General features: G+C 48.1%; 6 protein-coding genes across 6 annotated transcripts; 2 read left to right on the top strand and 4 right to left on the bottom strand.

The window, feature by feature from the left end:
* Positions 1-1,007: 1,007 nt before the first annotated feature.
* AO090003000629 (translation initiation factor 3 subunit CLU1) lies at positions 1,008-4,970 on the bottom strand (the record flags this gene model as incomplete). The annotated part of the gene is made up of 4 exons (XM_023234969.1): positions 1,008-4,595; positions 4,674-4,729; positions 4,800-4,868; positions 4,934-4,970. The coding sequence occupies 4 exons, from the start codon at positions 4,968-4,970 to the stop codon at positions 1,008-1,010; spliced, it is 3,750 nt and encodes a 1,249-aa protein (XP_023090035.1).
* A 1,697-nt stretch (positions 4,971-6,667) lies between these two features.
* On the top strand, positions 6,668-9,782 carry AO090003000628 (ATP-binding protein; the record flags this gene model as incomplete). The annotated part of the gene is given in 8 exon segments (XM_023234968.1): positions 6,668-6,714; positions 6,773-7,138; positions 7,192-7,433; positions 7,469-7,833; positions 7,893-8,303; positions 8,517-8,601; positions 8,619-8,969; positions 9,040-9,782. 8 exon segments carry the CDS (start codon positions 6,668-6,670, stop codon positions 9,780-9,782), a joined length of 2,610 nt encoding a protein of 869 aa, XP_023090034.1.
* A 457-nt stretch (positions 9,783-10,239) lies between these two features.
* On the bottom strand, positions 10,240-11,282 carry AO090003000627 (RTA1 domain-containing protein; the record flags this gene model as incomplete). The annotated part of the gene is made up of 3 exons (XM_001819735.3): positions 10,240-10,838; positions 10,917-11,009; positions 11,069-11,282. The coding sequence occupies 3 exons, from the start codon at positions 11,280-11,282 to the stop codon at positions 10,240-10,242; spliced, it is 906 nt and encodes a 301-aa protein (XP_001819787.1).
* Positions 11,283-13,968: 2,686 nt separating this feature from the next.
* Positions 13,969-17,484, bottom strand: AO090003000626 (uncharacterized protein; the record flags this gene model as incomplete). The annotated part of the gene is made up of 1 exon (XM_001819734.3): positions 13,969-17,484. The coding sequence occupies one exon, from the start codon at positions 17,482-17,484 to the stop codon at positions 13,969-13,971; it is 3,516 nt and encodes a 1,171-aa protein (XP_001819786.3).
* Positions 17,485-17,906: 422 nt separating this feature from the next.
* On the bottom strand, positions 17,907-20,685 carry AO090003000625 (putative phosphoketolase; the record flags this gene model as incomplete). The annotated part of the gene is made up of 7 exons (XM_023234967.1): positions 17,907-17,944; positions 18,004-18,829; positions 18,899-19,829; positions 19,881-20,033; positions 20,076-20,325; positions 20,400-20,495; positions 20,523-20,685. The coding sequence occupies 7 exons, from the start codon at positions 20,683-20,685 to the stop codon at positions 17,907-17,909; spliced, it is 2,457 nt and encodes an 818-aa protein (XP_023090033.1).
* Positions 20,686-21,178: 493 nt separating this feature from the next.
* On the top strand, positions 21,179-24,098 carry AO090003000624 (putative acetate kinase; the record flags this gene model as incomplete). The annotated part of the gene is made up of 6 exons (XM_023234966.1): positions 21,179-21,597; positions 21,645-21,959; positions 22,013-22,075; positions 22,131-22,203; positions 22,262-22,639; positions 24,063-24,098. The coding sequence occupies 6 exons, from the start codon at positions 21,179-21,181 to the stop codon at positions 24,096-24,098; spliced, it is 1,284 nt and encodes a 427-aa protein (XP_023090032.1).
* Positions 24,099-27,786: the final 3,688 nt, after the last annotated feature.

Genomic DNA, 27,786 nt, shown 5'->3' with positions numbered 1-27,786 from the left:
CCGCACAGGTCACCCTGGAGGGTCGGATACGCCTCCTAGTGCCTGCATCCTCTCTTTCTTTTAGCTTCGAATGTGCGATGCTTGTAAGAATTTCGTTATGCTTTTCCAATCGATGATAGATAGAACTTAAAGGGCGCAACATGCGATTCGCCCATTTCGCGGTCGGTCGTATGTCTTCCATGTTGCGCCAATCGTTTCACTGCTTCTCATGAAGCGCACTAGTCAGTGACGCGTTCAATATCCAGTTCTAGCCATGGCGTGGAAGTGGTTACCTGTGCTGCTGCGTCTAACGGAGCTCATTGATTACCCATGTTATTGTTTCCTTGCGACACGGGCTGCACTAGAATGTCAAGACCTCCGGGGCATGTCACAGGAAAGTTAACTAGAGATTCGATATAAGACAGCCAAGTATGATATAACCAAAAATATACAATAACTAGATGGCTCGTAAGCCTTTAAAATGCAGCTTTGTAGGGCTGGTCGGAGGAGTAGCTTTGATCACCACCGAAAGATGTAAACATTGGGTAAATTGAGGGTCCCAGAGCGGTAAAGCGCCGGTCACTAATGCAGCTATTGGAACAACAGTTTTTCCATCCCGTTCAAGATCACTACATCATAGAAGAACATGGGAAGTTGGATATAAATGGTATTCTATTATAGAAATCCAGGAAGTGCATAATTTCATTATATATGCATTCATCGTCATATATGGTACATAGAACACATCACAAATTAGCATGTATATCACTCGAGCTCGCTATGCGGAGCTCGGTGGGGTTTGGATCATGCCAAAAAAAAACAAATAACATGGAACACCGACTGGTGAAAGAGTAGAGAGGTTTCTAAAAAAGATATATAATCAAGTATCCCGCTTGTCCCACGTATCCCGCTCTTTTAAAATGGTTCATATATAGTGGTCTTAACACAGTTAAGGCATAGAAGTAAAAAGTCAAGAAAGGGACCGGTGCATTTTTTTTAACCAAACATGATAGGAATTATGGATATGTTCAAGCTGATGACTTCTTCGAGCCACGAAGCTTGGGGTTGCTAGCTGCAGCACGCTTCTTCTGCTTGGTCCGCGAGGAGCTGGTGTCACCACCTTCGATGAACTTCAGCAATTCATCAATGCTTCGCGAGTCCAATGAAGGGTTGGCAGAACTGGCTCCGGATGCCGAAGGTGCGGACTGGCCAACTTGAGGCTGGACCTTAGTACCAAGAGTCCGGGTGTTCATATTGATACGGCGCAGGCGGCGAGCCTGGATGTCCTTGGCATGCTTGGCGATAGAGACAGCATTCTGGGTGAGCTGTTCCAGCCACGTCTCAGCTTCCTTAGTGTTGCGGTCTTCAGGACCCAGCTGGCTAAGGAAGATGTTGTAGGCATCGCGCATCTTGCCAACAGCTCCCTTGGAGTCTTGGTCAAGAGCAAGAGCCTGTGCCAGCTGGAACAAGATAGTTGCAGTGTTAATGGATTGCCTGCCAAAGAGAGACTCGCACACGGTCAATGAAGCCTCGAACCACTTCCGAGAGTCCGAGTACTGCTTGAGGTGCTGCAGCATCACAGCGGCATTGTTCATGGTGGTGATGGAATCGGGATGGTTAGGTCCATAGATAATCTTCCACAGATCCATAGCGTGCTTAATATAAACCAAAGCAGTCTTGGTGTTTCCAGAGGCATGCTCGAACAGACTAAGGTTAAGGTAGCTCAAGATGGTGTCGGCCGAATCAACGCCGAGAGTGCGCTCAGTGACGATAACGGCCTTACGAGCCAGCTCCACAGCAGCTTCCTTCTCATCAGTCTGGTAGTAAAGCATGGACAACTGGTGGTAGAGCTTGGCAACTTCTGGGTGGAGGATGCCGTAAATCTGCTCATGCAGGGACAGAGATTCCAGAATGAGCTCCTGGCCCAGCTGCTTCTGGTTCTGCATGAGGGAGATACGTCCAGCTTCCAGGGCTTCTTCAGCAAGGGAGCTTCGGGGAGAGGCATCCTTGACCAGAGGCACAATGTTGACGATGTCGTCAGGAACGATGGATACAGCAGGCTTCTCTGGAGAGGCAGCACGAGCCGGAGACTTAGAATCGCCGCCCTTCTTCTTCTTCTTTTTGCCTTCCTCTTGGCTGGCACCGTTGGTAGCAGGAACCTTAGCGGGAAGTTGGGACTTGGCAAAAGCGTACTCGCGGGCGCTAAGCTGAAGACCGAGCTTGATGGAGATATCACGAAGAAGCTGCAGGTGCCTCAAAGAGTTGAACCACTCAGGCTCAGGGGTGTAACGGTACCGGGTAGAGACGTGCTTCTCAATCTCAGCCCGCAAAGTTGTCGGTGTAACCTTCTCAAAAGAGAAGTCAGCCTCTGGATAGATCTCCCGCAGAGATGCGTCGATATCGGCTTGAGGGTTCGAGTTGACATCAGCACCCAGGAGACAGTTCAGGAGGTGGGCAATGCAGGAGGCGGTAAATGGCGCGGCCACGTTGCGCAAGTAACTGTTGGCAATGTGCTTGAAGGCACGAGCAATCATTTCCTGGACAAGCAGGAGGGTCAAAGCATCCAGACGGGCGCCCTTCTCCTTGGACATCTGGGCCAACTTGCCAAGGTAGCGAATGTTAATACCACGCTTGTGCAGAAGCTGACTAAGAGATTGTCCGTCCATGGGGAAGCCGACATCGCCGTCGTGCAGATCCTGGATCAGCTCAGGCATCACCTTGGAACGGAGGAAGTCGCATGTCTCACGGACCTCCTTCTCGTCCTGAGCCCACTGCTCCTTTTCTTCATCAGTCTGAGGGATCTGGCCACTGCAGACGTCAGGGTTCAAGGCAAGAGAGAACCCAGAGATGTCAACCCGCTCCTGGTCCAGTGCCTCTTCACTCTTCTCTTCGGAACCTTCCTCCTTCGATTCAGCATTCTCTTCAGACTTCTCCTTAGAAGCGGTTTCCACGGCCTTGGCGGCGCGACGGCGCTCAACCTCAGCCTTCACATACTGGCTCATCTTGTGTCTCCAGTAGGATTCAACAAGCTCCAATCTCAGAACCGACATGTTATGAGGGTAGGCATCGCTTCCTTCTTCTTCCTGCCACATGACATCCAAAGGAGTGACGCGGTAGAGGTCGAGCACATATTTTCTGCCATCTGTGCCAAGCAAGCCCTTGGTCTCAACACTGCCTTCGAGGTCATGACGCTTGCCGTCCTTATCCCAGACAGCGTGCTTCTTAATGCGGAGGGCCTTGGAGAGCTTTTCAAAGACAGGGACAAAGTCGGGGTGGGTAGCCACGACGTCCTTGCCTTCAACACCACCGTAGTCGATCTGGTGCTCACCAGGTTCGCGCTGCTTGAAGATACCAGGCACAATACTCTGGCCGACAATACGCTTTCCAAGGTAGTCCACGACGACGGTTCCGGGTGTGAACAGGCCGTTGATATCTAGCTGGTTGACCGCCTTAATACCTACAACGTCTTTACCGACGGCTACGCGAGCAGCTTCGTCGCCGCCCTCGGAAGCGAAAGTGCCGACACCATCAGCGCCGAAGGAATAGAAGATATTGTTGTACACAAAGATCTGAGCATCGCGATCCTCAGTGGGGTTGAGGGGAGCGACCTCGCCCTTGGCGACCAAAACGGCACCGCGAGCCGCGGCCTCGTTATAATCCGCGAATAGCTTGGAGGTCAAACGTTCTCGGAACACACGGTCCTGAACGGTGTCACGAGGCAACTCCCGCGTGGTCTGGAACTCCTCATTCCAGTCTCGCAAGGTTTCCGCGTTGTCGACACCAGAGATCAAATAGTTCTCTTGTGACCGAGTGATATCAGGCTGATGGGCATTCACACTGGACGAAGGAGGAGCAACGAGCCATGGGCTGTTGGGGATAGCATTCTGGAAGGGGAAAGTAGTCAAAAGGTCCTTCTTGTTGTTGGCCTCCTGCAGCGCTTCGAAGGAGGTGGTGAAAGAAGGAGACAAATGTGAGATCAGAGTAAGAAGAGAGTGGGCGCTGCCCTTCTTCGGCATGGGCTTGGGGAAAGGATCGAACCTAGCATTGGAACACTTATTCACGAAGAAGCCAGAAACGTGAGAAGTGATCTGGAATTGCTCTCCCTCGTTGGTGGTGACCTGAAGGTAGAGCAGGTGACCCTTTTGACGGAGATGGTAAGGGACAGGGTTCCATGGGGATAGCGAAATCGACTTAACGGTCTTGGGAAGAGGAGCCTCTGCTTTAGGGAGGATGGTGTTGAGAGACGGTGAGCCGGCAATGTCATATTTAGACAACGAGTGCTCCTTCTCGGTGGTCTCTCCAGCAGCGGCTTCCTCGGAGATGGAATCGTGCAGCGACAGACCGGCGCTGATACCCTGGAGGTTGTCGACACGGTCGCCTGCAGCTCCAACTAGCTCCCTCATTCGGATAACGTGCATGCGGGATTCCTTCTCGGTATATGGGTCTTCCACAAGGACGATTTCCGAATCAGCTTTCAAATCGGGAACTTCAGACAGCTCGACGAAGTCATTGATGCGCTTGCCGTTGAACTCCAGGTGGAAGCAAGTATACTGGAAGGTGCTTGGAAGCTCGACAATCGACTGTCGGACATCTTGAACTTGCTCCTGGCTTGACACCTACGCAGGGACAGAACAGTTAGGCAATCCGTTAAATCTCTGCGGTCATTTAGATGTCAACTGGTTTTAAACACCCACCATCACCTGAATCTTATAAGGCTCGTGAGGAAGCTTCACGGAGATCTGGAAAAGGCCTTTTCATTCGGACGACCGGTGTTAGGCTTCAAACGATAACAAAAGTATCCCCATTGTGAGGTAGCATACCTCCATTCTGCTCCTCTTCCTGAGTTTCCTCGGGGTGGTTTCCGTTGGTAAGTTGCTCCGGAGTCTCTGCTATGGCGGTTAGTTTATCGCACCTTCCGCAATGTGAATTTGTAAGATCACAAATGAACACATACCTTTCGAGTGCTCTAACTCCCCATTGGTCTGAGCCATTATGATCGATGTATTGGTAATAAAGGTAGGTTTCAAAAGAAAATATAAGGCTTAAAGCTGAAGTTACAACCTGACAGAATGTCTCGAGCTTCAGACCCGGTTGGGGAAAGGAATTAGGCAAAAGAGGAAAAGGGACGAAGTTGAAAGCGTCGGGGAAGAATGTAGAATGAAAATAAGAACTCAATAAAGGTATGATATACAAGTACAAGGGCAATTGAATATAGTAGAAACAAACCCCGTACCCAGACGAATGAAGGGAAACAGAACAATACCCCAAATATGGAAAATAATGACAGGATGCAAAAAGGTTGAAGCTGGAGAAAGCAATGGGGAAGCCGGGCAAAGAGAAAATTTCGCGCGGAATACCCTCGGAAGTGCTCGGGGCGGAGGAATGGGTATGGTAATAGGAATTACATTGGGAAAATGTTCAGGTAAGAAAAAAGAAAAAAAAGTATCAGAATCCCCACACAAACATTTCGATTGACCCCAAATTGAACCATAATCCACTCTTAGGACAAAGTATCTTTCTCATGAATAATGTACTTTATCAACTGTCTCTACTTAGTCCGCTTTTCTTGGTGCCACGTTATGTCGTAAAGTCCTACACCTATACTCCGTGGTATGGACACAAATCCCAAATAGGGCTGTGGATGGTATGTATCTTATGCGTGAACTGTGTCTTCTATTAATTGGCCTAAAACATACTCTCTACCTAGCGGTAGATCGTGGGTATACTATGTGTTCATACGGAGTAGATCCCTATTCTGGCCTTGAGTCATTCCACGTGCCTGTCTGAAAATATCTGATATAGGTATTGAAACTATGTACAGTGCCTCCAGGGTAAGTAGTAGTGTCTAGGTCAGGTAGATTAATTGTTGAAAACATATATCTATGCGACGGTTATCACCATGCACTCCTCCGTATGGGCATGTTTTAACTCTTTCTCTCTAGAATGGTTTTCCGATTGACTTACCGACACTTCGGCAGAGTTACCGACCTCGAAGTCAGCCACACTTCCCAACAAATTAGAGCCGTGCAAAGCCACAGTCGATCTCCATGCGATCGGGGGCGCAGCACCGGAGAATATCTTTGTCTGGAAATTGAAAGATTGGGTCCAAGCTTCCACCTCACCTTCTTTTTGTGTGTTGTGCTGTCTTTCCTCTCTTGTTCAATTCCCACTGGCCGACTCTCCTTTACCCTCATATTTCTTTGAGGCTCTGTGCTGGGATTCAATCGGTGTTGATTGTTTACTCGCCAGTTCTCCTTTTCATGTATCCACTACGTCATTAATCTTCCCCCTATCACTATAGTCGACGCGCGTAATTTTTTTTTTACAATCCTTGGAACCTTCAATTTTATCTACAATTGACGTCTGTAATCATTGTTGTTTGTTTATTTTTTGTTTAAAAAAATCCATTGCATTGATACAATCCGTGGCATTCGTTAACCTGCAGTGTATATGAGCGATGCCGGTGTATCGACATGTTCCACGATCCCTGCCAATATTCTCTTCGGGCCGTTTTAGCCTGTCGAGACCATTGAGAGCTAATGGAGTAGCTCCATATAAGTCGGGAATGCATTTCTCGCAAGGTTCCTACCAAGCTGCCCCAAATCCCCTGGAACAAGATGCAGGAGATGACGGAGCCCGATCCAACGGCAACGACTCAGAGCCAAATTTCAGATCTACTATTCTAAAAATGATGGAGACGGCTGCCACCACTTTTGCTTCTATTGCCGTCCTAGGGTACGTTGCCCTAGCGGCCTCCCATGCTGCGCTTCATCGCTTACTGACGATTTCCCAGTGCCGCGGGCTACTCGTACCACCGGTACTACAAGTATCTGATTTTGGAAAAGATGGAAAATGCCTTTAAGCCGGGCGATCCAGCACTCGAAGTTGCAGGTGTAGAATCTGGCAAGCATCAATATCATCATGAGGAGCACTGGGTTGTCCGTGACGAGCAACCCAGAATTGATCGAATCATTGCCGGTGGCGCTGGTGGCCGTTATTTCCTGCTCATCGGCGAGAAGGGCACTGGAAAGACATCTATGCTTCTGGAAGCGATGCGCAAAATTGATGGAGAAGGTTGTGCTATGTTTGAAGCACATGGTGATCTTGAGATTTTCCGGGTCAGGCTGGGGAAGGCGTTGGACTATGAGTTCCATGAAGAGTAGGTTATTGTATGAAGCCCCTTTCTGCAGCCAAACTGACAGATGGTGCTAGCTACATTGGAAGTCTTTTCAGCATTAAGGGTCCTCGGGATACTACCCCTCTCTTGGACATCGAGCGCGCATTCAACAAGTTAGAGAAGGTGGCTCTTACGCGTCGGCGTCAGGGATTGCCCGCTTTGATTTTAATCATTAATAGTACTCACCTGGTCAGGGATGATCATGATGGTCAGGATCTTCTGGAGATGATTCAGCAGAGAGCGGAACAATGGGCGGCTAGCAACTTGGTGACGACAGGTAAATTGCACTTCTTCTTTTCGCTTTCAATATAGGCCCTGACAATGCCGAAATTATAGTCCTCAACAGTGATGATTACTGGGTTTATGAACGCCTCAAGCGATACGCCACCAGGATGGAAGTCATCCCTGTTTCGGATCTACCCAAGGGACGAGCGATGGACGCTCTACGAAGGTATCGCAGACAGTACTTTGGCGAAGAATTATCTCACGAAGTACTTGAAGAAATCTACGACAAAGTGGGCGGACGTCTATCCTTCCTGAACCGGGTGGCAAAGGCCAAAGATTATATGAAACTCTGTGATAGCATTTGCGAGGCAGAGAAGAGATGGTTCCTCAACAAATGCTGGATTCTTGGACCGGAAATGGATGACGACGTCATGGATGAGCAGAAGTACTCTGTAAGTACAATAATTGCCTCGGGATATCATGAGAACACTCTAACTAAAGATGATGACAGTCTGCTGCAATGGTTCTCGCTAAAGCGCTTGTCGACAAGGAGAAGGAAATGGAGAAAACTTATGACCCGGAAATCGGCCATATTTTACCACAGATACCGCTGCATAAGGCGCGGGAAATTATGACCAGAGCGGACTTCATCCAAAGTTACGATCATGAAAATATCTTTACGATCGATTCCCGGGCTATGGTCCGAGCCGATTCCGTCCCTATGCAAAATGCTTTCCGAGACATCTGTTCTTGGGAAGGATTTGACAAACATCTGGAGGGCACCTTGGAGCGTATTGGTGATATTGAGAGTCTTGGACGAACCCGTGAGCTTACGATCAAAGATCTCTGGAACCAGGGTAAATACCAGCTTGCTATGCGGGATCCCAAGGGCCGCGACAACGGTGTTGCTGAGTTCTCGGTGGTGGAGGGCCAGAAAGATGATGAGGACGACTGAAGCATAGAAAAGCGGGTCCAAGGTTGAAGCTATCATAACCTGTCTGTGACATAACTAGCAAGTACATAGTTATCTAAACCTATGATGATATCACATACTAGAAGACTGCATTCCGGGTGTTCTGATTGGTTGGGTGGCTCAGGGACTCTGTGACATCATCACATGCTCACCGCTCGCCAGAAAATCAGCTCCCCAGCCCCCGGGAATATGAATATAATCTACTTCTACAACCAATTTCTTCAGCTTACCATTGTACTCATCTCCGGTTCATTCTTTCATCAGCTGGCAATCTCATCGGACTTGGTACTACTGACCTAAAATACCCAACCATGACCCCTCGCAAGAAGGAAGTCTTATCTGCGGTAACCGCGACTGCAGATACCCGCGCAGACGAGCCGGCAATCGAATTGCGCCAGAAGACTCGATCGGAACGGATCCCCCAGTCAGCGCGCTTTATGTTGGTTGTTTTGAGTAGTCTGGCACTGAGTGCTGGGTTCTTCAGTTTAACGTCTGGGGATACCCTTGGCGAACTGGGCGACGTGAGCAGACATCTCGAGGCATGGTGGGAAGTGGGGGGTTTGACGGCATGGAAGGCAGTAGAGGTTGGATTAGCCTGGATCTTGGGCTTTGATGGTGAGTTTATCTGACTTTTTGAAATCACTACAATTCTATGCGTTCGAATAGGCCTGACAAAGCCCTGCAGGACGAGATGTGTCATCATTCATCTTCCTTACCCACCTCCCCACATACGCCCTCCTAGCATCTTTCTATAACATCCGCCCCACCACGGTCTTGATCTCTTATGCGATCATCTTGTTCTCGACCTCGGTCCCTTTTGTACTCCTGCGCAAGCCGACTTGCGTGCATGACCTGTCGCATGCTCCCTCCGACGCAGTCCGCAACCGCTCAATCCTTCAGGACCGCGCGACAACCATTTACACCACTATCGCCGCGACATCAATTCTGACTGTCGTCCTATACCTAAGCTACGCAACCTGGCTCCCAACACAGCTAGTCCTCCACTTCGAAAACATCCCCGATATTAGCGCCGTCAACGCCGGTCCCGCGGGTCTGCCAACCCTCTTCCTCGCCCTCCTTCCGGCCGGCTGGGCGGCGAGAGATCTTCTTTTCGTTAGTTCCACTGGCGCGGCCGCGTCTAAGAGGACCGAATCGACCGAGAAAAATCCCACACCGCGCGAAGGCGAGTACCTCGCTTGTGCAGTTTATCGGAAGACCTGGGGCGCGCTCTCACCTAAGACGAGGGTTCTTATCTCGCGAACGGTGCTTCTTGCAGCCATGCTGCTCAGTAACACCATTGTCCAGTTGGCAGGAACCATTGAGGGGATTAGCATCGAGGGTGCGTCTGCTTGGGGTTCGATCTGGGCCGTCGCGATTTTGGCTGTTGGAGCGACTTTTGGGTGGATCGAGGCAGTTGATGGGGTATGATTGCTTGGTTGGTTAACCCTTAGTTGGGTGTATGAAATGTGACCACGATGAAAAGTGCTTCCTTTGGGTTTCCCCCCTTGATGACCTGGTACGGATGAAACACCTTTATGACCTTTTCACCTTTATCCTTCGGAATGATGTTTAGCTTTGGCGCTTCAGGTTATATCCGATTCTATTCTCTTCTGTTTCCTCCTTTTCCCTTCTTTTTGTCATTCGTACTTATCTTTTTGTATTTCTAGCTGTTCTCTCGAGCGTTTTTGTGATTAATGAATCTTAACGAAATTGACCTGAAAGTATATGCTTAACGGGTTCCTTATTCAATTACATATTGAAACATTATATTCGTTACCCTTGGAGACCAACGATCTAGAATCTAAGCACTCGCTATACCAAAAAGCAACGATGTCGACCCTAACCAAAGAACATAAAGAGAAAAGGAAAAAGGAACGTAGTTTCTTCACCGAAGCTCAGTAGTATGGCCATAACCATCCTCAGACATAATCTCCCGGTCATACTGCATAGCCTTGGTACTCGGCATCAACCAGCCGGGATGGAAGATATTGAACACGCCAACAGCAGCCACCATCATTGCACCATCAAGCGCAATGAAGTACTTCTCCCGGGTAATCAGATATCCGGACCAACCCTGTGACAACTCGATGGTACGGTAGATGCTTCGGACGTAGATGCAGAGCACGGAGAAGACCATGGCGGCGAACAGGGGGGTGATGGATCCGCTCATGTTCTGCAGAAGACGACGGCGGAGGACGCGGCGGACGAAATCGGCGGCGCAGGCGACAAAGACGGTGATTGAGAACAGCTGGAAGACGATACCGGCGACCATGATGTGGGTGCCGGGGGCTGTGTCGCCGTCTTCCTTGTTTGTCTCCGCGGAGGCGATGCCGCCGCCGATGGCTTGGATGACGAGCGAGATGACGTCGCAGGTGCAGAAGATCCAGAGGTACATTTTCGGACTGAGGATGGAGGAGTCGCGGCCGAGGATTTGGATGAAACGGCCGAGGAGGACGTAGATGCCTGCTGTGAAGAATGTGGGAGCTATATTGATAGGTTAGTGCTCTGTTTCGCTAAGGGATAGGCAGTTGGAGGGGTTCAGTTTTTGCTTTGGTTGCGTACCAATGATTAGGGTGGAGATTTGCATCAGGAAGGCTGTCATGTTGTAGGGACATTCTGAGGACCAGGTACGTCCGGCCCAGCCTAGGACCTCCGCTGTATTGGTTTCAGGTCAGTACATTATCCAAGTTACGGGAGGTTGGGACGTTACGCACTCAGACAACCAATACTGAAGACAGCACACCACCAGGTTCTTTTCCAGGTAAACTGGATTGTGTGAACGATCATCGAGAGACCAAAGAGAACGAGGAAGACGACGCCTGCAGCCAGCGACGGCTGATAGCCGTACGCAGTATCCATGCCATCTATAATAGGATGGCAGCTCGTGGAGAGCCACTTTTTGTATTCAAACTCTTGATCGGCCGACATATTAAGGACGAATTAGGGGGAAGCCAGGGTATGCGAGGTTTAGTTGGCCGGGTGCCAATGGAATGGAAGCGTAGCTGATCACAGGAAGTTATACTATCGAGTTGAGAAAGACTGATGCGAAAAGCACAATATCTTATATCCAAATGAACGACTAGGTAGCGGCCAACCTATACTTGGGACCGATATAGAAACACGTCAAGAATCAAGTAAACGAATGGCTGAGCAAGAAGCCCATTCAGTATGAATTACAAGGAAGAGAAAAACGAGACAAGCCACAAAGGATATATATTTTTGTCGTGAAAATCTTCAAATTCTTACAGGGCCGTAGACTCAAAATCGGGATCCGGATGGATCCAATAACCCGCGCTCGCATTTGACGTAACAGTGGAATACGGCGGGGACAGCCGTTGCCAGACGCATTCTGATTGAACCCCATGTATAAACCCTTTATTCGGGCCGCATCTTCATTCGGCAAATTGGTCGAAGGCTCCAACGTCCTCTGTTCGGAGTTCGGCCCTGGGCCTGAAAGTACTCGCAAGGTCCGCCAAATTGGGTTTAGGGCATCTCGTAACAGTTTCATGAGAGTATCGGAGATAAACCCGTTAGACCGTGCTTTCTCCAATCAGGCTGTACTGTATAGGATCGTGGCGCTATATCAGATCCTTTATGCTGATACTATTAGAGTCAGGCGTATAACTGAGGCTGAATCACGTAGGCCACAGCTTTTCTTCACGACGGTGCTGGGCATTAGCCATTGATCCCGATAGTACACTGCCCCCTAGTCTCGGCAAGTGCGAAGCTTTCATTAGAGCTTGGCAGCGAAGAAGAGATCTTATCTGAATAGTTGTATCCATAATTAAGCCCCTGTAGTTTAGTAAAACGAAGGTGTGATTGCAGAGAAGGTGATACATGTTACATCTTGTTGAGATAGTAATTGGAAGAATGATGGATGTCAGCAGGATCGATGTTGGAATGGAATTCTACGGATTCGGATGTGGGCCTGAGGCGTGGTATTTCTTGGCAATGGTCTAACCGGGTTAGGAGAACCTTGAGACCATGGATAAACTCCCTTAAGACGAATCCAACCTGTCACTTCATGCGATTCACACGTGGGTTGCGCCTTGTATAAGCCCCAGTGCTTGTGAATGTGCCGGGATATTCGTCAAAAAGCCTTTGAACATGTGTGCCTTGGTTTTTCACTAACGCCTGACGGTTTAGAAATGACGATAGGCCTGCAATCTCGAAGTGCTGCAGTGGTTGATATCAGTCAGAATCTTGATCTTCCAGATGACGGAGAACACTTAAGGGCCAGTATAACCCGTGCATCTGCAAGCGGTTGAATATTTTAGAGATCTATTGTCCAATCAGAAAGGGCGGAGGATTTGAAAGCTCGGCGGTCGGGTAAACAAGCTATATTTATACAAACTCACAATAAAACACTCATTATCCTTCTAACCGCACAACTACTCCTGCTTATGGCACAACAAAAGCTGCTACTATAACCAAGAGAGAAGAGGGTTCAAGATTCTGCCGTTCAGATGTAAAGCGGTGTGGCACCTGACCGTCAAGAAGCCAGTTCTGTAAGCGCCGTGAATCTCATCATTCGGAGTTAACCCATCAACTTGTCATTTCTACTTGCTTTAATCAGATAACAATAAATAACTTTGGAGTCAGCTTCAGACATACCAGCAGACACGAAACCAGCTCTCTGTCAACCACATCCAGTTCGTATATTGGTTCACACTCTGACGCACCTAGTCCCGTCAGATGGGGTGGTTACCAGAAGGCCTGAGCCAAAATGTGAGGAGTGTGGCGGAACCGGCATGTACTTCTTACACAAAACATGCGGCGATTGTAGAGGCGCAAGGAGGAATCCAGCATACCCGGAGCTCGCTTGCGGTGAGTGTGGTGGACGGGGTAGCGTGAGAGATAGAAAGGTAAACTGCGGATGCCGACGTTAAATGTCAGCCCAGTTTTAATCGCAAGGCTCTGCTTGAGATTTCGCAGGTATGCTTTTTCTGTTTGTTGCTTTTTTTGTATCCCCCATTGTAAACCTCTCTTTTGTTATGATACTTTGCACTCGTTGCAATCTGTTTTTGCATGCCATGTATCAATTCAAGTGCTAGTATCCTCAATATCGCCGACTCATCCACATTGTGGCATATCATATATATCGACAGAGAGTATCCAATTTGTGACAATCAAAGATCACACAGTCACCGGGAAAGACAGAAAAGAGGGCGAAGACAGACACAACTATTAGGTAAAAATCTCTTCCGTAGCCGTCCCACATCTCGCTGGTGATTACTACTCAACTACTAACGGGCTGGCGTGTGGCTTAAACGCGATCAATAGGAGACCGATTTAGTGTTGACCTTTCCAGTATCGTCCTACAACTGTCAAACACACAGGTCGTACGCATGCGAGCCCTGAAACGACAAGACGGAGAGGAAGAAGAAGAGCATCCAAGATACCGACAATGGACTTCTTTGCGATACACTACCGCGAGGGTGAAGAGGCGAAGGAACAGGACACTCTGACTGGCATAGAGACAGGAACTATTCCTCTTCTAAATTAAATCTGCGTCAATGATAGCGACAATTACCATGTTAGCATCCTTGAACTGCTGAAAGCGGGGCGTTAATTCTGGGTGTAATAATAGATTTCGGCCGACCATTGGCATCACTTAATCAACCTCTCGTAAGTCGTGACCTTGGGATACAGATGAAATTTTTCTGGAAGCAATGAGGAGAGGGTGGTTTTCGAATGGCCATCTTATAGGGGTCGCTAAACTTTTGGCCCGGTTAATGTGCTTGGTATCTGGTGCAGTGATCACCAGAGCTGTGGAGATTTCTCTCATAGATTGATCACTTTCCACTTGATCAGACATCTGTTGGTTTGTATCTGGTAAGTGATCTGCTTTTTTGAATTCACTAAGTTTATGGGAGGAGCGTAGCGTATCTGGATGATCAGGCCCTAATACCTTATCTCGGAGCGAAACACACTGTTCCATCAAAGCCAAAGCATCCCCAACCTTCTGTTGAAACTTCATCAAGGTATGGGCTAGATCGTGCATAATGGCCAATGTGTCTGGATGCTCTGGCCCTAGTACACACTTGCGGGTCTCTAGGATATGGATCTCCAGCTCCTCTGCATCCTTCCACCGCTGTTGGTGCCAGTATATGTGCGCTAGCCAGGCCATGTTGCTCACAGTCTTGGGGTGTTTGGGCCCTAGCACGCGCTTGTGTGTTTCCACCAGATCGGAATATATTTTCTCTGCATCCCTCCATCGTCCCTGGCTCCAGTATGTAGATGCTAGCCATTCCAACACGTTCAGAGTGTCCAGATGCTCTGGTCCGATCGCCTGCTTCTGGGTCTTTATCACTTTCAACATCAGATCCTCAGCTTCCTTCCACCGTTTCTGGTCCCTGTACCCCAACGCCAGAACAATCATGCTTGCCAAAGTGTCAGGATGTTCTTCACCAATTATCATTCTTCGCGCCTCTATTACCTGTGCCCCTAGTGCTTCTGCCTCCTTCCATCTTTCCTGCCCCTGATATATAAGTGCCATATTGTTCATGGCAGTCACTGTGTCTGGATGATCCGAACCTAGTACCCGCTTACGGAGTTTTATAACTTGCAGCTCAAGGTCTTCCGCTTCTTTCCAACGCATCTGGTACCGGTATACAGAAGCTAGATTGTTCATACTTGTTAGGGTGACTGCATGTTCTAGCCCTAGAGTTTCCTTGAGGGCTGCCAGCGCCTGTATCTGTAGATTTTCTGATTCTTCCTGTCGACCCTGTTCATGGTATGTGCATGCTAAGTCATTCATACTAGCCAGAGTATCAAGATGCTTTGGTCCTAAAACTCTCTTACTAGCCGCCAGTACGTGTACTTGTAGTTGTTCTGCGTCTTTCCATCGGCCCTGCTTCATGTGTATCCACGCAAGTCTGGCCATACTATCAAGGGTAGAAGTATGTTCCCGCCCTAGGATTTGTACGTTGATGTCCATTGCCCGTAGCACTGGGTCTTCGGCTTCACCATATCTGCCATCCCGATACAGGCACATCCCAACCTTCTCAAGAAATGTAGCATATACTTTCTGTTGCTCAAGGAACTCACGTTGACTAATCAATGCTACAGCGTGAGGTAGATACTGTCTCCACAACTTTCGATTAGTATGGTCTTCAGTTGGAAAGACATGATTGAGTTGGTCTGCGGTTTTCCGAATATATGAGTCAAGCTGTCGGTTCTTTCTCATCCAGTTTCGAGTTGCATAATATACGAGTCGGTGGAGATTCAGGCGTCCCTCGGCCTGCTCATTAATGAATGAGAACGCTTTAAGGAGGCCTATTGCTTCAACCTTCTTCTTCTTGGATATGGCCGAAGGAAGCAATGACTGTGGGATGTCGCGGGGGCTTATACACGCCATAAATGATAGATAATCCGCTGCTAGCTGGCTCAATCTCTGAATTTGTTGAAACGAGATTAACCAGGTAGTAGCAACGGGGTTCGCGGATTTATATTGCTCCCCATCTCCAAAGCCTTCACTCAGCAGCTCTATCACCTCTGGCTCCGGTTCCTGCAGAAGCATAACATATTCCGTAAATCCAATATCATTTTCATTGATATATGCTGCTGCCTGGGTTATTGCCAGAGGAAGAAAGGCCAGCTGTTCGATCAGAGCCATTGTTGTATCACTGTCATCGAGTAAGTCTTTCTTAATCAAAAGATTGCCAAGGATTTTCGAGGCAGTTTCTATATCGGGCTCGGAAATATCTATTACATCAGACGATGCCAGCTTTACAGCTAGCTTTCGATTCCGAGTCGTGAATAGAATGTGGCCTTGATCACTCTGAGGCAGAAAATCGACCAGAACTGGGTTGGGGTTACCGGCGCAGCTTTGGATCCACATATCTATATCGTCCGCATTATCGAAGATTAAAAGCCACCGCCCCGTACTCTGACTAAGAAAGGCCTTCACGCTGTTTTTCGCCTCTGCAGGCTGTACATTGTGAATGCCTACTATCTGTGCCAGAGTCATGTATGCTTGTTCCACACTTTCGTGGCTCGTACATGGAATCCAGAAGACTGAGTAGTCTGAGTTCCTGCTTTGTAAACGGTAGGCCAGCTCAAGTGCAATTTGGGTCTTTCCAACTCCGCCTAGCCCACAAATCGCAATCTTGGACGGTCCTTTCGTATTCTCTATCCGTCCCTCAAGTTCTGCAATTTCGGACTCGCGGCCTATGAAACGTGTATTCTTTCTGAATGGGACCATCCAGGCTTTTTCTTTCATTTTATGTAATTCCAGCTTATGATGATGGTGGCGGTGGACTGGAACCACAGATAAGAGAACCTTGGCATATGCAGCGGCCACAATGGCGGCATATCCTTGCCAACTTTTGTTTTTATGTGAATCACAGTAATCGCAGATACCGCGAATCACAAGAGAAGGTAGTTGGTCCATTAGACCGGCCGCCTCCATTTCAAAGCAGAGAACACCCATGCCACTCTCTTGCGCAATGGTATCGCGGGTAGTAGCATCCTTTATAACCTGATCCCCCGAAGCGATTAAACCGTAATGGATGTATGGGTCATCGATCGGTCTCAGAGCACGAGCTAATACCTTGCCACGATCACAATTGGAACAGTCTAGGGCGCCGGGCTGGTGGTTATACTGGGCATGAAACAATAGATCTTCTTGTGGTCGAGAGAACTGTTCCTGCATTGCTTGGTTCTTGAGCAAGGCACGTGATATTATGCCGTGAACCGGTCGGTTTCCCATCATATTATCGCTCTGCATCTGAGAGATGGCGGTTAACAGAACTCGGGGAGGTTTGTTCAGAGAGCCTGTGCGCTGGAACCGTCCATTGTGCGTGAATTTGCCGTAATCATACTGTATAACACCACAGGAGGTAGGCGTTGGCTTGCTCACTACAACATCGCCAAGGCGAATATCAGCCCCAGTACTAGGAACTCCCCCTCCGATTCCAACCATCAGCCCAAACTGGATTTTTGGGAAAGTGGAACACAGCTGAGATATTACCGTCGAGGCGGCTATTGTTCCATATACACCGGACGGTAAACAGGCCACCACAATATTATGACCATGAATACTCCCGAGAGTATAACTATTATAATCGTTTTCTGCCTGGGGTAATAAGTGGTGTAACGTATCCAGCATAGCCTTCGCAGCAGTCATTTCTAGTGGCAGGGCACAGATCCATGCGACCGTATAATCATCGTGGGTGAGACGCATTTTTCTAATGTCCGGTTGATAATATACACAGAGTTGTACCAGGGGTGGTTGACGATTTGTGAGGGGGAAGAGGGGAAAGCGATATTAAGATGTAGTGGAGGCGAGGCTGAGATTGAAAACGCCTACGAGTACTAGAGGGGTAATAAGGCCAATCACGAGGTCGAGAATCGAGAACACACTCATTTGAATCTGTAGGGAAAGTACGCATGTCACTGGCTGCACCTCACTCACAATTTTGTATAAACAATCTTTTTCCACTGTAAGCAACGACTACCAAGTAGATCGATCATGCGATAGCGTATTCATTCCAATGCCTTTTGATGTGGCTATGTGATCCCCCCTGTTTATTCCCCTAGACCGTAGACTTATCTAAATTGTGGCATCTCATACATATCATCAGGGTCTACACTGAATCAGCCAGGGGAAATAAAAAGCAGACGCTGAAGAGAAGAGATAACTTACCCTTGCGGTTTGCATGGATATACTTTCGTGTCTCGACAATGTTGTGATTCAACTCTGTGCTCAGCTCCTGCTCACGGAGTTGAACCTTCTCGTTTCGCTTCGCCGCTCCTTTAATAGCAGCCTGGGCCACATGGAAGCGAGAGGTCTTGTTCACGAGCATCATATCAAACGGCGTCGTGGTGCTTCCCTCCTCGATGTACCCGGCAATGCTCACACGCTCTAGGCGGGGCCGGCCGAAAAGCAGACCTTGCAACTCGGTCACATACCCGTGGTAGTTAAAATGGATTGGCTTGTCGGAGGTGAAAAGGTTATCAAAGGATTCGGTTGTCAAAGCATGCGGGTGGGCTCCTTCATTCTCCAATATCATCAGGTCTGTCACGTTAATCACCCGAACGCGAAGTTCAGGGCAGCGCTGGCGAAGTATTGCAGCGGCATAGATGACTTCAAACATCACTTCAACTCCGACCCCCACAAGAACAACATCTGGGTCGAGTCCGTCATTTGTACTGCAGAATTTCCAGATTGATGCGCCAGCTCTGCAGTGGCTTTCAGCTTCTTCGGGCGATAAGTAAACGGGTGTCGGCTGCTTCGAGCCAACCATGAGGTTGATGTAATTCTTGGATTTCAAGCAATGATGAACTGTTGTCAAGAAAGTATTGGCGTCCGGTGGCAGGTAAACACGCGCAGCATTAGGTTTCAGCTTAAGAACATTTCCGATGAATGATGGGTTCTGGTGAGAGAAGCCGTTGTGTTCCTGTCGGGTCCAGGTACTGGTCTCAATATAGTTGATGCTAGCTACATCTTTGTGCCACCCTGTTTCTCGGGCCTAGTTGTTTGCCGCTCTGGTTAAAGATAGTTCAATCAATGGGATGGGATGTAGGGAAGGGTTACGTACCATCTTCATGAACTTGGCGTATTGCACCATCATAGTGTGGACAATACCCAAGAAGCTTTCGTAAGAGGGAAAGAGGCCCACACGCCCGGTCAAAGTGTAGCCCTGAAGGAAACCTTGACACATATGCTCACTCAGTACTTCAATAACACGGCCACCCTTCGCGTTAGAGTATTGGTCCCATTGGAAGTTCCGTCCAGTATGCGCGAGAGCGGCATCCAACTTATTGCTCTCTAACTCATCCGGCGAGAACAGTCTGACACTGTGTGGGTTTTGGGTGAAAACTTTATCTATGAATTTTCCAATTGTCTTCATCGAGCTTTCTTGCGCGCCCTTCTCTACGCAGAAAGTCCTCCAATCCGGAAGATTAGGCGGCTCGTAGGCTTTGTATGCCTCAAAACGTTGACCGAGCTTCTTGGAGTCATCCGAGGGAATGATCGACTTGACTTCATCAATAACATCTCCTGTTTCGGTGAAGAGCTCATGTGGGTTGTAGGAAGATAGCCATGTCTGGAGCGCCTGAAGTTCTTCCTTGTCCTTCTTTGCATTAGGCAGAGGAACCTGGTGTGAATGAAACGACCCTTCGATGAATTGCCCGTGCAGCTCCTTGGGTCCTGACCAACCCTTCGGTGTGCGCAGCACGATCATGGGCCACCGGGGCTTCATGATCGGCTTTCCGGAGCGGGCTGCTTGCTGAATCTTATGGATTTCCCCAACCGCCCAATTCATGGAGCAATGGAGATCAGTATCAATATCGTCTAGATTCTCAACAATGCGCACTTGGTAACCATATCCTGTGAAAAGGGAGATTAACTCCTTGTTGTCCATGCAGCCAAAGATGGTGCGCTCGCTGATTTTGAATCCATTGACATGCAGAATTGGCAAGACTGCCCCTGATTCCGCGGGGTCAATGTACTTGATTGCATGCCAGGAACTGTTTCTGTCAGTAAAGCACTTGACCCAGGTAGATCGTCCAAGAACTCACGTCGCTGTTGGACCGGTTTCTGCTTCTCCATCACCGACCACGCATGTGACAATGAGATCAGGATTATCCATGACTGCACCAAAGGATACAGCTAACGCATAACCCAACTCGCCACCTTCATGGATGGCTCCTGGCGTCTCGGCGTTAATATGGCTGAATAGGAACAGTCAGCTCAAGCTCGGCATACTAATTCACTGAGGAGCGTCCAACCTTGGCAAACCGCCAGAGGTACTAAAAGTCGAGATGAGATTCTTCAGACCTTCCATGTCTCGAGAATACTGTGGGTAGAACCTCCCCAATGAGCCCTCCAGCCATAGCGAAGCAAGTAGACCTGGTGCGCCGTGCCCCGGTCCGACGACATACAGCATGTCTAGGTTTTGCTTTCTAACGATGTAGTTCAAATGGGAATATACGAGGATAAGCCCGGGACATGTTCCCCAGTGACCTGGAAGTACGGTATCGAATAAGCTGATATGTTCCTATCCCGGATGATGTATACAAAGCTTCAGAGGATCTCACCAAGTAGTCGAGGCTTGATGTCATCATGTTGCAGGTCGCGCTTCAATAACACATTGTCCTGAAGAAAAATCATTGCTAGAGAACATGAGCGGATGTCTTAGCGTATAGATTAGCAAGCCTCACCTGCTGCAATGTAAGCAGCTGCTCTGCGAAATTTCAAGAAAGCATCAGAGGTAGATTGGTCTAATGAAGCCTGGTCGAGCTGTACTTGCAGCTGTTCAACGACATCCGGTATGTGCGACGGCTCAGCCTTCGGGTTTGGCCTGTCGATAATCTCTCCCGGCATGGTTAGTTATACAGAGAGGTGTGAAATGTATTCGGTGGGGTTGATATTGCTTGTTGGGTATAAAGTTCGTTGATAGTGTGGATCGCGCCAAGGAATCAATGGATGAATATGAATGGAGAATGGAACTGTAAATCTTGGGGACGATGCTCAAGTTCTAATAGCTTTCCTGTGGTTTCGGACGCAGAAAAATATGGATTCCACAATCCCAGCCTTTAATTATACCCTTGGGTTAAACGGGTCCAGAATTTGGTAGGGTTCACCGGAAATATATTTCGAGTCTGTAGTTCCAGGTCCATGATGTCGGATCCCCAACTACGTCACCATGCAAGTCCTTTGACATCACCGGCTGCACCCCAACAGGGAAATTGGCCCACCATAACGAACAAATGGAGTGGTCCCTTTCAGTTGACAATTATGAAAGAGAGGGGCGTCAAGAACCGGAAGCCGATTACTTATTTACCTCCCTGTCAACCTGGAAGCCAGTGGATATGGCATGTCTCGGTTCAACGCTCCCGATTCCGCCGCCTCCAATATGACACCCAAATCTATCCTCTCGGTTAATGCCGGTTCATCCTCGGTGAAGATTACCTTCTACACCTTTGAGCAGCCCCCAAAAGCCGTCGCCAATGCACAGATCTCGGGGATCACAGCTCCTCCGGCAACGCTGAAATATACTCGGGGATCGACGAACCACAAGGAGCAGCTCAAGGAGAAATTGAGCACGCCCCAGGATGCTTTCAAGTTCCTTCTGCAGAGATGTTTTTCTGATCCTAACCTATCCGAGGTTACTAGCACTGATGATCTGGCATTCATTTGCCATCGAGTCGTTCATGGCGGAGAGTATGAGCGATCGGTAGTGATCACCAATGAAACCTATCACCACTTGGAGAAACTCGAGGATCTAGCCCCACTGTATGTCTCGTCTATGCCCTTTCGTTTAGATTTCTGACTGGCGACAGGCACAACTTCTCTGCTTTGGAGATCATCCGACTCTGTAGAAAGGAACTACCTTCGGTGAAAAGTATCACATTCTTCGACTCTGCCTTTCATCAGACTCTGCCCGATTATGTAAAGACATATCCAATCAACCAGGATACCGCGAAAGCAAATGGTCTTCGAAAATATGGGTTTCATGGGATTAGTTATTCCTTCATCCTGCGCTCGGTAGCTCAGTTTCTCGGCAAGCCAGTGGAAAAGACTAATGTGATTGCCATGCATATTGGAAGCGGTGCCTCTGTATGCGCGATCAAGGAGGGCAGGTCCATTGACACATCGTAAGAATGATCTTCATTCATTGTTATTCAGGCGTGCTGACAGATCGTCTTAGAATGGGACTTACACCCCTAGCTGGTTTACCCGGCGCCACCCGTAGTGGTGATATTGACCCATCGTGAGTGTCATTAAAAGTTAGCTCTAAACTCTGATGGTTAACGTGTGCTTGGCAGGCTCGTATTTCATTACACCAGCGAGGCAGGAAAGTTGAGCCCTGCGAGCACTAAAGAAATGCATATCAGCACGGTAAGTCCCTGAGACTGGTTGGGAGAAGCAAACGGCTAGCTGACTTAGGTCCATCCAGGCCGAAGAAATCCTAAACAAGAAATCCGGATGGAAAGCGCTCACTGGAACTACAGATTTTGCCCAGATAGCCGTTGAGAATCCTCCAAGTCCGGAGCATAAGCTTGCTTTCGACATTCTCGTCGACCGTATTCTGGGGTACATAGGTAATTACTTTGTCAAGTTGGAAGGAAAAGTTGATGCACTCGTTTTCGCCGGCGGCATTGGTGAGAAGAGTGCCTTACTGAGAAAAACTGTCATCGAGAAATGCCAGTGCCTGGGGGTAGCTATTGATGCATCAGCTAATGACAAAGGGCCGTCCGACGACCAGACGGTGATGGATATCTCCAAGGGAGATGGTAGCGGACCGCGTGTAATAGTCTGCCAGACAGATGAGCAGGTGAGAATAACTCCTTCTTCTTCTATCTTAAGCACACTCGCTAATGCACTTTATAAGTTCGAAATGGCATATAACTGCATTTTGACACACGGAAGTGATAATGGATCATGATGGCGTGTTTTGTCTCAGAAGTTTCACAGTCAGGGGGTCACTTGTGCTGGGGCACCTGGGGCATTGATGTGGTCATTTATCAATCACGTTATCCCTGACCAACCTATCCTAATGGTTTGACTTATATTCATAGTTTGCAATATATGACTCAATACTGGCTCGGCCGCTCCTTCCGTAATTGACGGATCAGTGCCATATATATTTCTCCTCCTTGATGCTCAGTAAGCCGATGTGACTGAAATGATACTAACTTAACCTATAGAAAAAAGGAAGAAAGAAAACAGGTATTAGGTGTCAACTATGTTGATCCAAATCTAAGGTATCAACCACTCAGCCATCCTGTTGGTGTGTTGCCACTTCTAACTTAGGAGTGAATAAATGAAAAGCCTAGATAGATGGTCTATAATACTAACATAACTATAGTTATCATTTCTCACTTATGTCCTTTCAATATTATGATAGGGTATATACTGGATACCAGAAACCATGAGAAAAGGATTTCACCACGGAAAATGATATATAGTTACCTTTCCGTATCGAGAACACGGAGTTCCGGTGCATTTGGAATACTCTTTCCGAGCTGACAGCCCTGAAGGCTGAAGGAAATTGCCCGAAAAGGACTAAGAGTGGCAAAAACACCAGAGTGACCTGTCCAACCGCCACACCCCCATCTGTAACATTCAAAAAAAAAAAAAAAAAACAGAGCACACGACAACAGAATGTTGCTGCATGATTCATTCCAAATGCCCCGGACCATTGCATTTGCACGACAATCAATGGCTGGGGTACCCCAATGAATCATGTCTGAAGGGACAAGACAAGGTCTGGACCGTGCCTCGGTCCTCGCAGGGCGGGTATGCTGTGCCTGGTTGCCGGTAACTCAACTCTGCAGACGATCATCCCAAGTCGACGATGGACCATGTAGGTACCAAAGATCTACCGATCTGTTGTGCCACCACGAAAGCCAGGAATTGGGGCGAAGAGGTCTGATCGCCAGGCAGGAGCCCTTTGCCTTGCTGCACTATTGATTATTGGTTGGATGGGATTGAAACAGGGGAGAATTGGTGACAATTGGAATGTGTATTGTTTGCATATTTTTGCAGTAAGTTCAAAACATGTAGCAAAGTAATCTTGTGGCTTTTGGATTTTCCCTCATTTTCCAATCTATCGGTGATGTCGGGGAAAAGAAAAACTGGGCAATTTGATTTCAGACGGCCAGCCACTTTTGCTTTTTTTTCTGCATTGTAGATCAATCACATTCTTTGATGCAACCCCCAAACCAAATCGCCCCCCACCGGCTAATTGATTCAAGGAGATGAGCGTCTCTCGAGATAAGTCTGAGATATAAATAAATGAAGAAATACGTATATATTTATATATATTTAGATGTATATATAAATGTCACCGTATCAGGTTGACAATTTCCTTTTCATATGATTTATTTTCCCTCCGCAACCACTTTTGGTCCCAAACTGGTACTGTCTAATAGTACCGATTAAGCGGGAATAGAACCTCGGAGATCTCCATACTATTTTAGGCGAGAGAAACGAGAAAGTAGGAACCCGTCATTCGGGACCAAAGCGGAAGCGGAAGGACAAGCTCCACTCCCAGGTTCGTACAGATTACCAAGAAATCTTCTAACCTAAGGTAAATGTTTAATAAATACCTTGGGAGCCTCACATGCATCCCGGGCTTGGGTTCACTAGTCACAGCGCGGAAATGCAGCCGGACTTTTAGCGTCGAAAGCCACGGGTTGGAATTCTGGAAGGGGAACTGATCGGTAACGCCATTACCAATCAGATAGTGGATCGAAAATCCCATGTAATTTATTACATTACCTATCTCATGGACAATCTGCGACTGCCCTATCTGTAGTCTTCCGATAGTGTTCCCACGCCGTCTGGGGATCATTTGAATAGTCGGGTTATCGTATTGCTCTATCGGCGACGGAGTCTGCCGGACTCTCTAGAATGTAGATCATGTCAAACATCCCTAGTCATAGTCATACATACCTCCATAGTAGCTTGTCTCGTCTCTACCAGGCAAGTCCAGGACGAAGGAAGCTAACGCATCCACCCGCCATTCTGGAACCTCAGTTCCCCTTCCCCGTCTCGGGCCCAGAACTTACTTCTCCTATCCACTCTGTAATCCCTAGGGTATCCAAAACTCTCCGCCTTCAGCCTCTTGTTTATCACCAGGGACGTTTGACCCTGACGATTGGGTGCCGTCAGCCTGTCCATCGCATTTCTTACCCAACCAGGCGAATGGTTGTCGTAACCTTCATGATGAACCCCATTTGCCGTTGACACCGTTGATTTAGATTCAAACCACCCGTGCGACCGTTTCCGCAGTCCCGGTGCCATGCGATCCAGAACCGCCGATCAGCGATATCCCAGTTCTGATATAGCACGGTGTAGTACTGGTCATTGGGCATGTTTGTGATGGGATTTAATGAGGTGACCCAAGGCATGCGTGGCAGTCGGGGGCGTGGTGAGTGGGTGAAGACATACTACCCAAAAATCGGATAAAAAGCCCTGTGCAGAACAAAGTACGACAACCACACCCAGCCACAAACAATCGGAATATATACAGAAACTTGCAAATCATCATCCTGGACAACAGGGTTTCAAAGGCCCTGAGGAGTGGCGTTGCCACATCGCTCAGTGATAATCGTGCAGCTGCAGCTCTGGAATGCGCCCTCCCCCCTTACATACAAACAGGTTGCATACATATTGCCGACAGGGGAGGAAAGAGACAACTCCACGGCTTCGATCGGCAATACGTCGGACACAGCCTTCACGGCGATCCGGTGGATAACCTATCAATCGATGACCGACAGGCTGCATGGGAGTGGATTGTGGCTTCATAGTGGATATGTATCCAGACGCGAGGAGACACATGGATGATTAACAATAACGCACTATCCCTACCTGTGGCGGGGACTGTCATGCATATGATTCGTCCGGATGTGTCCCGTTAATCGTAGCAAACTCTTTTTTCTGATTTCCCCTTCCCAGGATTCTGGTTCCGGAAAGTTGAGGTATCCCCGGAGTACGCACCGATATCTCGCCATGGAAGGTCAATGAGAGATGATCAATCTGACCCATCAGTTGTGGCACAGTAACAGCTTATTGAAGAATGTTTGTGGCTATAAGTATCTGTGTTTGTGAGGATGTACACAGGTTCATAGTACTCCTCACAAGGTACTTTTGTACTGTCATGGCTTGGTTGATGATCCTTTCCCATGCTTTCTTTAGCTTTTGCCTCAGTTGAGTTTGAATTGATGCATCCAGATCTATATTAGCTATTTGTAAGAGAGATCTATTGAAGAAAACACTATACTATGTGATCATACAGCTCTTGCTATAACCAGTTTGAGCCTTTAAAAATTTATTTCTCTTTTTCTGCGAATATTGAGACCATCTTTCCTTCCCCCAACCAAACATCTGTTCAGAATATATTGACCGCCACTGTTAGCTACTACACCATAGTGGCTTTGAACTCGATTGTATAGAATAGTAGACTTGTGGTATTTTGACAAGACAAACTCTTCACTAAAATCATGTTCATGCTCACAATCATGCAGCGCGCCGGTTTTTATTGTTTTGGAAAACCCATTGTAGTAATCGATGGCCTTGGCAGTAACCGATTGATCCACCAAAGTTTCCCTGCTTATTGCCCTAGCTTGCAGTGAAGGCTCGTCTAACAGCCTTAATTAACTAATACTAACCGCGAATAATATCACATTTATTTACCTTTAGCAGCAATAGTATCGACTTTGCCTGATTGATGGGCGCGGAAACGGAACCAACAGCCAATTCCCCGCCCCGTCCTAGAAGTGGGCAAGTCCAACGGTTCTTTAGACTCCTTCCTTTGTTCTCCAGTTTCTAGTGTCGTCTTAGCTGTATTATCTGAGTCAGTCGATCGACTATAATACCCGAGAAGGCTAGGGTGGGAGTCTCCTTTCTGCGGCCTAAATAAGAAAAGCAAGACAACACGTCTCCATATCCAGCTTAGGGAAGCCCCATAAGCTCATGGCACGATCTGCGATGGAACCATGGTACCGCACCTTTCGGACGGACTTCCAGAAGGATTCTGGAATGACCTTGTTCCTGTTGCCATTCTGCTTGATCTGTCACGTACTCCGTGTCGGGAACGATGACGAGTTCGTCTGAAACCATGTAATCTGTCAAGTAGCCTGTTTGGGCTTGATTGTGCATGTGTTCATTGTCCAGAAGGCGACAAAAAGGTACGCCCCATCTGAAGCACTAGCGTCGTCCAATTTACATGCTACCTTCCTCTCATTGGAACGATGTAACTCTTGGCTGTGTGATTAACTAGTAGACACAAGCCCGTTGCAACGCCTCTTTGTCTGACTTGACAGACGTCTTGCCAGGTGGTTTCTCTTTGACCATCGTGGCCAAAGTACCCAGATAATCAATTGATCAGTTGAGATACAAACGGATGTTTGGCCCTATTTGAAACATGTCGCCGCTAAGACGACTACTAATTAAGCGAAACCCTGTCAAACATTAAACGCTTCCGTTAATATCTGGTCCACGACAGGCCAGAACAAAGAGAACCCACAGCTTGCAGTATGAATCCTGTGGCTGGAAAGTTGAGCCAACTCGGCAGAACTCAACCATTCTGCCGCCATCTTCCGTTGGAGACTCTGCCCCATTGTGGCGAGGCTCAGTGGGCGGTCAATTGTGGAGTGGTAAATTACAGGTTTCCATACGTTCTATAATCTAGGACCTGCCGAGTCCACCCTCAGGAGTTAACCCAACTCAGTAGCACTACAATCAATGGAGGTAAATCGGGACACATCAGTCGATCAGCGACGTTACCCCAGAAGAAATTCAGTGGAACTGGAGAGAAAAATCTAGAAGGGCCAGAGCCATGGGAGACAAAACCGTGACCTGATCCGGAGGACAGACGGAGAAAATCCATAACTTACTCTGATGGTCGCGGGGAGAAACAGACGGACGATACGCTAGAAGGACTAGAAGGTCGTGAGAAGAATGATGGTCGCATAT

Source organism: Aspergillus oryzae, chromosome 2, assembly GCF_000184455.2.
Source record: "Aspergillus oryzae RIB40 DNA, chromosome 2".
In the NCBI taxonomy this organism is placed as follows: Eukaryota; Fungi; Ascomycota; class Eurotiomycetes; order Eurotiales; family Aspergillaceae; genus Aspergillus; species Aspergillus oryzae.
This window is presented reverse-complemented; position numbering and strand designations above follow the sequence as displayed.